At 55.1% G+C, this 10,207-nt stretch overlaps 2 protein-coding genes across 2 annotated transcripts; one reads left to right on the plus strand and one right to left on the minus strand.

The window, feature by feature from the left end:
• Positions 1-1,227: 1,227 nt before the first annotated feature.
• RPL11 (ribosomal protein L11) lies at positions 1,228-4,263 on the plus strand. The gene is made up of 6 exons (XM_069035949.1): positions 1,228-1,293; positions 1,680-1,830; positions 2,185-2,291; positions 2,635-2,766; positions 3,145-3,255; positions 4,188-4,263. The coding sequence occupies exons 1-6, from the start codon at positions 1,288-1,290 to the stop codon at positions 4,215-4,217; spliced, it is 537 nt and encodes a 178-aa protein (XP_068892050.1). The 5' UTR covers positions 1,228-1,287; the 3' UTR covers positions 4,218-4,263.
• An 82-nt stretch (positions 4,264-4,345) lies between these two features.
• Positions 4,346-9,600, minus strand: LOC138121928 (kelch-like protein 31). The gene is made up of 3 exons (XM_069035946.1): positions 9,521-9,600; positions 6,291-7,502; positions 4,346-5,350 (listed from the first exon to the last, which is right to left on the minus strand). The coding sequence occupies exons 2-3, from the start codon at positions 7,478-7,480 to the stop codon at positions 4,624-4,626; spliced, it is 1,917 nt and encodes a 638-aa protein (XP_068892047.1). The 5' UTR covers positions 7,481-7,502; positions 9,521-9,600; the 3' UTR covers positions 4,346-4,623.
• Between the last annotated feature and the right edge of the window lie 607 nt (positions 9,601-10,207).

Raw genomic sequence — 10,207 nt, forward strand, 5'->3', positions numbered from 1 at the left:
GCCAGCCCAGCCCGCAGCTATTTCCAGCAAAGCTGTTCTTAGATGAAGTAAATCCGTAACGAAGCAGCAATGTTACTTTTTAACCAGAGGCTTTTCACACCCTCTGCGCAGAGACTCCTGACACTTTTTTTCTCTCCTTAATGAGACAAGCTGATTATTCATTTATCCTTCATCCCTGCTTAGAAGCAACTGGGGCAAAAAATAATTGATGGCATTACAGAGCTTGGGCTGGCAGCCCTGAGCACGGCTCTGGGGAGGCAGGCAAAGGAGATAAACAGGGAAAGCCTTGAGCTGGTGCCATCCTTACTGACTGTGAGCCTCACTGAAGGCATTTTCTGCTCAGGATGTGGCCAATGAAGAGCAGTTTGGACTCCAAAGTGGTGTGGGTTTGGCCTGCCCCCTTGCCAGAGAAGCTGGGAAGCTCTGCTCCCCCCTGACTGCAGCAGGGAATGGGCTGCAGTCCTCCCAAATGGCACAGAAAGAGAACCCAGATTCCAGACAGAGCTCCTGAAACCCACCAACGCTTTCCTGAAAGAGTGAAGTGAAACTGGACTGCGTTCCCAGGTCTGGTTCAAGGAATTTGGGGCAGTGAGGGGGTGAGAGGCTCTGGTACCTACACTCACTGAGAGCAGCTCCAACACCTGGCGCAGCATCTCCCACCAAAGCCGCTGCTGGGGGTTTGAGTTTGGGTGAGAACAGCCAATGAATTAAACTGTATTAAACCACAAGTGCTCTGGGGATCTGCACCTGACTTCCCCTGATCCTCGCTCCAAGGAAGAATGGACTTTGGTTTGGGTTTTTGCGAAGTCATGTCCATCCTAAGTCAAGAACTCTTATTTCTTCTTTTTCTACTTTTTTGGTCTCGTGCTCTGCCAGTGAGGGGGTTCGCAAAAGAAACTGGGAGGGAGTGTAGCCGGGACATCTCACCTGCACTGGCCAAAGGGATATCCCACACATGGAAAGTCATTCCCAGGATAGAAACTGGGGCTGATCTGAGTTCGGGAAGGGAGTCTCGCACCAGCCAAAGGGTAGCGAGCATCTGCATTGTGCACCACTTGTTTGGGTTGTTTTTTCCTCTCTCAGTTAATTACAATTACTATTACAATTTCCCGTTGTTGCTGTATTGGACTCTGTTTTCAATTATGAGCATTAATTGATGGCGGAGCCATGACAGGCCCGCGGTTGCCGTGGCAACGCCGCCCTCCGCCCGCCAGGGGGCGCCGCCGCGCCGCGCCCTCCCATAACCCCCCGCGGCCGCGCGCCGCCCGCCTCTTCCCCGCCTCCATCATGGCGGTGAGTGCCGCAGTGGCGGGCCGGGAGCGGGCCGGGCCGTCTCTATCCGCCGCCATCCGCGCTCGGCGGGGCTCGTCCGGGCGCCGCCCATGCGGGCGGGAGCGGGGAAGGCCGGCGGGAGAGCCGCGGGGGCGGGATGGGCGCGGAGGAGCCGGTGGGGCGCTCCGTGGGAGCGGCTGCCGTGACAGGCCGCGGCCCGCCCGGTGGCGGCGGTGCTCGAGAAGGAGCCGTGGCGCCGGCGTTGGGCCCCGGCGGGGAGCGGGGCGCGGTGTCCGGCTGCGGGAGCCTTTCTGCGGACCCCTGGCGAACCGTCCTGGGGCTGCCGGGGCGAGCGGCGGGCTGTGGCCCGGGCACCCTCGGTTACCCCCGGTGTGGTCTCTTCGCAGCAAGACCAAGGTGAGAAGGAGAACCCGATGCGGGAGCTGCGGATCCGCAAACTCTGCCTCAACATCTGCGTCGGGGAGAGCGGGGATCGGCTCACCCGCGCTGCCAAAGTGCTGGAGCAGCTTACGGGGCAGACCCCCGTCTTCTCCAAAGGTGAGGGGCTGCGAAGGAGCCCTGGTGGTTTTCCCGGTTGTTTTCCTTCCTTTCCGGTGGGTGCAGCGGCAGCGCGGTTCCCGGGAAGGGGCTCCTTGGCAGAGCCGGTGTTGGGAGAGCTGTTGGAGAGTTGGGGGGCTTAAATATTCAGGGGTTGGTGCACGTTTGTGTCATTTCAGTTGTGTCTCCAAACTCGGGCTGCTGCTCTGCCAACATCCCTAAACAGGGAACGTGGTGCTGCCTCGGTTCTTTCTAATGCCTTTGAATTTATTTGGGCTTCAGAAGCTCAGAACTCTGAATTCCCGGGTGGGAATTCTCTGACTGTCCCCTAAGTGTAACTGTTGCTGCCTACAGCCCGATACACGGTGAGGTCCTTTGGGATCAGGAGAAACGAGAAAATCGCTGTTCACTGCACGGTTCGCGGGGCCAAAGCAGAGGAGATTCTGGAGAAGGGGTTGAAGGTGAGAATTTTGGGCTGGATCTTTGGTTTGGGGAAGAACAGAACTCTTTTTCAGAGTGTGTGCTCCGAAATGTTGCACCTGATCTAGGTACAGGTCAGATACATGGGCAGGAAGGTTCACACTCTTTATCTGTGTGCTGTTTCTTATTTAATAACTAATTGGTGCAGCAGCTGATTTGTTTTGGGGTTCAGTCTTTGCTGCTGGGATTTAGGAGTAAGCTGGGGGAGTAAAATTTTAGAGATAAAGACTCGTTAGCTTGTGAACAAGTTGGGGGTCTGGTAGCAGGAGTTTTAATTCTGCTTCCAGTCAGGAACAAAATAGTGACCAACAACCAACGTTTCAGGTGCGAGAATACGAGTTGAGAAAAAACAACTTCTCAGACACCGGGAACTTTGGCTTTGGAATCCAGGAACACATCGATCTGGGGATTAAATACGATCCCAGTATCGGCATCTACGGCCTGGATTTCTACGTGGTGAGTATTCCCTGTTTCCTGGGCTTGGGGGAAAGCTCCAGAAGGAGCCTAGAACAAGAACTGGCTCCCATGGGCTTCCTGCCAAGTGCTGGAAGAGAGATTTGGATTTTGTTGATGTTTGTCTAATTAGAGATTCCCAGAGCTGCCATAAAACCCCTGATTTATGACAAACCTCACAAAGCCTCTTCAGAAACAAATCCTGTTGCTGTGACTGTGACTCTGGGATAGCACTGAAACAGCTGGGCTGGGTTTGGGGAAAGAAAGTGCAGCAAGGCATCACTGATGAGGAAATTCCAAGCTTCCCTCCTAGACAGCTGTTTAGTTGAAGAAAACCAGTAAATGCCAGGATGAAGCAGTGCTGTTGGCCTCATCCTGCAGGTGCTGGGCAGGCCGGGCTTCAGCATCGCTGACAAGAAACGCAGGACTGGCAACATCGGGGCCAAGCACAGAATTGGGAAGGAGGAAGCCATGCGCTGGTTCCAGCAAAAGGTACAGTCCGTCTTTATTGTTGTATCCTGAGAGTTTCCTAGCAAGGATCAGCAAAATGCCTCATGGAAAAGCTGGAGCAAATCACTGGGCAGGAGGAGATCTTGATGAGTGCTTAAATTGTAGATTTTTACTGTCCCAGAGCAGTAGAAGCTGCTACTACTAAGCAGAAGTGTTTGAGCTGTTTGTGCTTTTTTGGGTGTGCTGAACTGAGAGAGCAGCTCTTGGCAGGAGAGCTGGAAGGAATTACCAGCTCTTGTGTAAATGGCTCCCGCAGTTTTGGAGGGTTCGTGGTTCATGAGTGACAAGGCAGGGTTAAGATTTGTGGGTCTGACACAGCTCCAGGCTCAGCTGCCACACTTGGAGGATGGAGAGATCCCCAAATAAAACAAGTTCTTGTGCTTATCTCTCCATAAAATGAATAATTGGATAATGAATGGGTGCTGCTGAAAGCTGGGTTGGAAATCTCAGAGCTGCTGGTAGTTTTGAAGAGGTGAAAAGTGTGCACAGTCTGCCTGAGGGCTCTCCACTCTGCCTGGACCTACGTGGGCCATACCCTGTGCAGGGAGGCCTCCAGCCTGATCTTGCTGGATTCCTTTTCCCCCCATCCTGCCTGGTTGTGCTTAATGTGGCACAGGTACCTTCAGGGCCCAGATTTTGGGACTGGTCAGACCAGCCTGTGGAGCGTGTGGCTGCTTGTTTCAGGGGGCTGCTGAGCAGAGCTTAATGCTTCTCTGAGCACAGCCCCCTTGGACATTGCAGCACAGCACAAAGGTACAGAGGCAGCTGGCTGCAGGAAATCTGCTCGTCCGTGTTAGTGTTGGCTGGTGCCTTGGAATGACTGCTGTGACTCGAGTTTTCTGCACAGCAGCACTGCACCTTTACCTGGCGGTGATTTCTCACTTGGTTCTTTTTTTTTTCTTTTCCCTTCACAGTATGATGGCATCATTCTTCCTGGTAAATGAGCAGTTCCTGTTACCAGAAGAGTAAATAAATTTTTCTAACCCCTAACTTGTGTTGTGAGTTTTGTGGGGAAGCTGATGGGAGCGAGGGTCCTTCTCCTCCATTATTATGGTTTGGTTTTATTCTTTTTTTTTCCACATTTTTTTCCAATCCATGCTGCAATCCAGTGCTGCAGGCTGGGAAGAAAAGCTCTTCTGTCCTGTTTCTGTGTCTGTCCTTTTTCTGTGTCTGTCCCACTTGAGCATTCCCTGCTGAAGCTGTGAGATGGAGACAGCGGCAGCTCAGGGGACAATTTCCTAGCTCCCAAAGTTTGCAGTGACTCCAAACATCGGTGTGCCTCCTTATCCAGCTGCCCCACACTCCCGAGCTCTGTGTCCTTCCCTGCTGCTGGCAGAAGGAGCTCAGCTCTTACGTGCCGGTTGCTGCTGAGGCCACAGAGCTGGACCTGGAGCTCAGGGACCGTGGGAGTGTGATGGTGCAGCACGAGACACCCACGATGGCCTCGGGGAGCTCCTCGTCCTCAGCCCACGCGTTGAGGTGGGGGTCGTAGCACTGCACACATTTCTGATACCTCTTTGCGCTCTCGTTCCAGCCCCCCACCAGGCACAGGCGCCCCTCCAGCAGAGCCAGCCCGGCCGTGCTCACCCCGACGGGCAGAGGTGCCAGGGAGCTCCACTGCCCCGTCAGGGGGCTGTAGCACTCCACGGCCACCACGTCCACGCGCTCGCCGTGGGGGCCCAGCTGGCTGCCCCCCAGCACGTAGGCGCGGTCAGCCACGGTGGCCGCGCAGTGCCAGCCGCGGGGCGAGCCCAGCCTGGGCTGCTCCCTCCAGCTGTCGGAGCCGGGCTCGTAGCAGCACACGGTGCGGGAATAGGCGTGGCTGATGTAGCCGCCGGTGACCAGCAGCTGCCCGTGGATGACGGTGGAGGCGTGGCAGCAGCGCGGCGTCTCCAGGCCGGCCTTGCCGTGCCAGCTGTTGGTGGTGGGGACGTAGCACTCGACGGAGGCCAGGGGGCCCTGGGCGTTGCGCCCTCCCACGGCGTAGAGGAGCCCGTGGCAGGCGCTCAGGCTGAAGTGGGACCTCCTGTGCTCCATGCTGGCCAGGTGCAGCCAGGTGTTGAAGCGTGGGTCGTACCTGAGGGAGGAAGGGCAGAACTGTCTGTCCAGGACAAGCTGCAGAGCTGTGGGGAGAAGGGTGGGCTTGCCAGACATCTGCCTTCGGAGGAGCTCTGCATGTGCTTCTCTCTTCTCCAGGAGTGAGAAAGCACCAGGGCAGGCAGTGCAGGTGGAGACTGGCACTGCACAGAATTAAATCCTACTTGTGCTGCTGCTGCTCCAACCCCGGGGACAGCCCAGCATTGCTCCTGCCCCGCGGGCTCCAGCCTGCCTTGGAAATGCTGAGTGCTACTGCTCTGAAGTGTCCCAGAGCACTGTCACTGTCCCCTCTGTTGAGTCTTGGCAGGTAGAAGTGGACCCAGGGACAGGATAAGAAGGCACCAGTTCCCTGTGTGCCCACGAGATGGCAGAGGGAACTGCTGTGTGCCCAGAGCGGTGCTGCAGGGACTGAGGGCCAGCCTGGGAAAGGTGGATAAGCTACAGGCCAGAAAGAGAAAGCAGACCTGCCAGTGGCTCCCTGAAATCTCACTCAGAGCAGGAGAAGGAGCCCAGTGATGGTTCCTGACCGAGGGGTGGTGATCAGGTGATAAAGGGCTGGGCTCAAGAAGTGCCAAGGATGTTGCCTGTGCAATCTCAGGTGGCTGAGCCAAGCCGTGGGCAGAGCCACTGGGAAGTTCAGGTTTAGGTTGCAAACAAAATACTGCATGGTTTAGGTTGCCGTGGTTACTCCTCCCTTCTTAGAAAAGTAATCCCTTGGCAATCCAGTGGCAGTTTATGGGGATTTAGGAAACAAACCTTATTTAAATGATGAAGACAGAAACGGAGACAAGAAAGTGTGAAGGACAACAGGAACCCTGGGGGTGCTAAATCTACCCCTGGGGTCAGTGGGGGCACAGGCACACACGGCACAGCTCTGACCCCTCCCCAGGGTCTGCGTGGCCAGCTGCGGCCCACCTTACCTGCTCAGGGTGCTGACAGCGTGCTTGGCCTGGTTCCTGGCATCATTTTGGTCTTCACCACCCGCAACATAGATAAATCCATCCATCACCACCACACACTGGTTAAAACTCTTTGCTGGCATCTCCGTCAGCTTGTTCCAGTTTCCCTCCGTGTCCCTGTAGCTGATGTCTCTGCTCAGAGCCTTCTCAGACAACGCTAAACGACCCCCAACTGTGACAAGCACCCTCTGGCCTCCCCGTATCCTGGTTCTCCGGGACTGCAGGCTGTTTTGCTGGTGGGGAAGCAGGTGGTAATTCATAGCATCCACGAGGAGCTTGTGGCATTGTGGATCTTGCATCATGCGTGGCACAGGTTGGATGTGCTTGACCAGGTCTGGAGCTGGGATTGTGCCAAAGCGGATGTTACTCAGGAGGTCAGCAGCGTGCCGGACGCGTTTGGGGTCAAACTCCAGCCACTTGACAGCAGCCTGGAAGGCTGCAACCTCGCTGGGTATCTGCAGGCCATCATCCATCAGCAGCTCACTGACCTGATCGAAGGGGAGTTTCATGAACTGATCAGTTTTGGAGAACTCCATGAAGTTCTCCCGGATGAATTTCCGCGTGGCGTCCTTCACCTGGTTGAGGCCGTAGGTGCCTGAGATGTTTGCAATGTAGACACAGTTCTCCACAGCCATCTCCTGCACGAGGAAGTCGCTGCAGAGCCCCAGCAGGGCCGGCACCTGCAGCCGTGTGGCCGTGGCGATGGTGCTGCCAATGGTGTGCAGGGACAGGCTCAGCGTCCCCGCGTAGGCGAAGGCGATGACGGCGGCCAGGCCCAGCGGGGACACGTCACGGAGCTCCACCTGGCACAGCCGAGGGTCCCTCTGCAGCAGCCCGTGGATGTACTGGCTGCAGGAGGCCAGGATGAGTTTGTGCACCTCGAAGGACTTGGTTTTGGTGGCAATGGTGAGGTCGCAGAGGAAGCGCTCCTGGCGCATCTGGTTCAGCCCCTGCAGGAGGGCGGCTCCGTGCTCCGGCGCCTCGACCTCTGTGACCGAGCAGTGGAAGCCGTTGGAGCCGCTGTCGTGCAAACCAGTGCAGTGATGGAGGTGTTCGACACCCAGCAAAGCATCTGCCACCTTCCCCGGGGCAACGGGTGCGGCCCTCTTATCCACCCTGCGCTTCACGGGGGTTTTCTTTTTTGGGGCCATCTTGGCAGGATTGGAATGGGACCTGATGAGAAAGGAGGGGTGAGAAGCCTTATAGTGGGGGTGCAGGTGTCCTTCTGCTCGTTAGGGCATTCAATAAAGCAAAGGAAAAACTCCTACTGAACCAAAAAACATCTGGGTCAAGCCTAGAGAAGGATGGGAGCTGCCCCCCAAGCCCTGCACCCCTCTGAGCTGTGTGAAAGGCTTTGAGGGGACTGCAGGAGAGAATTCTCAACCAGGGCCAGCACCTTCGCGGTGTTACAAAGGACTGGGGATTTTGGGTGGCTGCTCTGGGAACTGGGAGCACCCACTGGTCCTGGGGTGTGGGGCCATGCTTGGCCCCACTGTCTGGGGTGACACCAAGGGTGCGTTTCACCTGACTCAGGCACAGCTTTTGAATGTTCCCAAATTCCCTTTGAACCTCCAGTCTGAAACTCAGCAGTGACCTCACCTCCTCTGAGGGAGCTGGGAGCAGCCAATAGATGAGGGAACAAATCTGGCCAGAAATAGCTGTTAGTGCTCTGTCTCACATGTCTGGGGCTGTTTATTGCTCTTGGCCACAAAGATCAGGTTTCTTGGAACTGAGTAATCAGCTTGTATTTAGCGCCGGGAGAGAAGGGGGGCATTAGGAGACTCCAGCAAAAACACAAAGAAGGGAGAAGTTTGGGAAAAGTTTAGCAAAAGTCCCTGTCAGGAAAGAGGATTCAAGGCTGGGCTGGAGTGGGGAAGTGGCAGTGCCAGCATGGCCAAGCTCAGCGTGCCAGGGAGAGCAGAGGGAGCAGGCATGACTCAGAAGCCACAGGGATTCAGGAGCAAAGTCCCAGGCACTTGAGCCATCCGTGGAATTGTGGTGTTTCACCACTGAGAGCTCGTCTATCACGGTGTCACATCCTGGAGTGGGTCCTGAAACGGGGGCCCAAATGCTGCTCTCTCCCTGTGTTTGGATGTGAAATGGTTTCTGACACCAGCTCAGGACTGGGAGGAGGAACTGGGGTTTGCCCTTTCCGAGCAACAACGCTTGGATGTTTCCAAACACACATTTTATCCAGACTATCCACTCCTCAGAAAAATCAGCAGTTTCATCTTTTCAGCTGGATTTGAAATGGCGATACAGGTTAAATATTGGAATTTCCCAGGAAAATAAAATATTTTTCCAGGTCTTCTCTCCAGATGCCTCAGACCCGCCCCTCCCTGAGACACAGCACTGCCAGAGCCTCCTTGCTGCCAAGAAGGAAGTTGTTCTGGGATAAAAAAGATCTTCTAACTGTGCAGCACACTTCACACAAGTACAGGGGAAGGTCTGGGTTGATGTCCCTGGGATTCTGCCTGTCCTCTCTGGGCACCTTTGACAGACTTCCCAACTTGAAGCACAAGTTTGAGTTATTCCAAAGTCTGGCTGTGGGAGGGCAGAGCGACCTTTATTAGCTGCACTTAACTTAAAATGGGACATTATTGCTGCTCCTGATTGAAATGTCACTGCAGTGACCTGAACAAGGTATTTTTCATGCAGATTAATCCTGGCTGCTGGGTTAATCTAGGGAGCTGGAGTGATTCGAAGAGCTTTCAAAGGGCCCAGACAGAACGGAGGGAAGACAGCAAGGAAAGCTTTTTTCTGGCTGTTTAAATTTCTCTTAAAAGACAATCATTGTCCTCACATCTTTTCAGTGCTGCTAATCTCAGCGCTGATTACTGAGCCAATAGCAGAGCAGAGTAACTCTGTCTTCAGAAAGTTGTGTCAGGCTTATTTTCTTTAATACCTAACCAGACAGAGTCCCTCTCCTTTTCCTGCTGGTGGGTTCAGTCAGAGTCTGAGTCACAGCCAACTCCCAGCCAGCCTGGAAAACTACCTGGGCACTGCAGCTCCAGGCACTCTTTTACTGCTAATAATTCTTCCAGCCCCGTTTTAGAAAGCAACAAAGACTTTTTCCCCATGCCACTGTTTCCATTATTCAGCAGTTCCCAGCCCCACACAAGGTCTCTGCAGATCCTGCCAGGTGTGTGCTGGCTCTCTGTGACTCACCCACAGGCTGGCTCTGCTCTTACCTTGCTCTCAGACAGGTTAGTCCAGCGGGACGCTCTGCCCAGCACCAGGATTTGCAGGTCGAGGCACAGAGACCCTCAACTTTCCCCACACAACATCCTCCTCCCTCCTCTCCCCCTCTCCCAGCCAGCTGACTGCTCTTATCACTTCTACATTTACAGCAGGCTTTTGGGCTGGCGTGAGGTCAGCCGCCCTCGCTGAGTCCCGGGGGCATGGAAAGGGCTGGACTCAGGTCCAGATTGAGACCTGGAATGGGCTGGACTCGGGTCCAGACTGAGACCTGGAATGGGCTGGACTCAGGTTCATACAGGGACCTGGAAAGGGCTGGACTCAGGTTCAGATTGAGACCTGGAAAGAGCTGGACTCAGGTTCAGACTCAGCTGAAACACAGCACTGCAAGAACATCCTCGCTGCCAACTATCCCAAAGAAAAGCAGCCATTGGGAGGCAACAGGAATAGGAATGAAGTGACATTGCCTCAGGAACAACCGTGTCTGGTTCTGGGCTCCTCAGGACAAGAAAGACGAGGAGCTGCTGGAGCGGGTCTAAAGGAGGGAACAAAGATGATTAAAGGACTGGAGCATCTCTCTGATGAGGAGAGACTGTGGGAGCCGGGCCTGGTCAGTCTGGAGAAGGGAAGGCTGAGAGGGGATCCCATCGATCCACACAAACATCCCCAAGGGGTGTCAG

The sequence above is a fragment of the Aphelocoma coerulescens genome, chromosome 23 (assembly GCF_041296385.1).
Source record: "Aphelocoma coerulescens isolate FSJ_1873_10779 chromosome 23, UR_Acoe_1.0, whole genome shotgun sequence".
Lineage (NCBI taxonomy): Eukaryota > Metazoa > Chordata > Aves > Passeriformes > Corvidae > Aphelocoma > Aphelocoma coerulescens.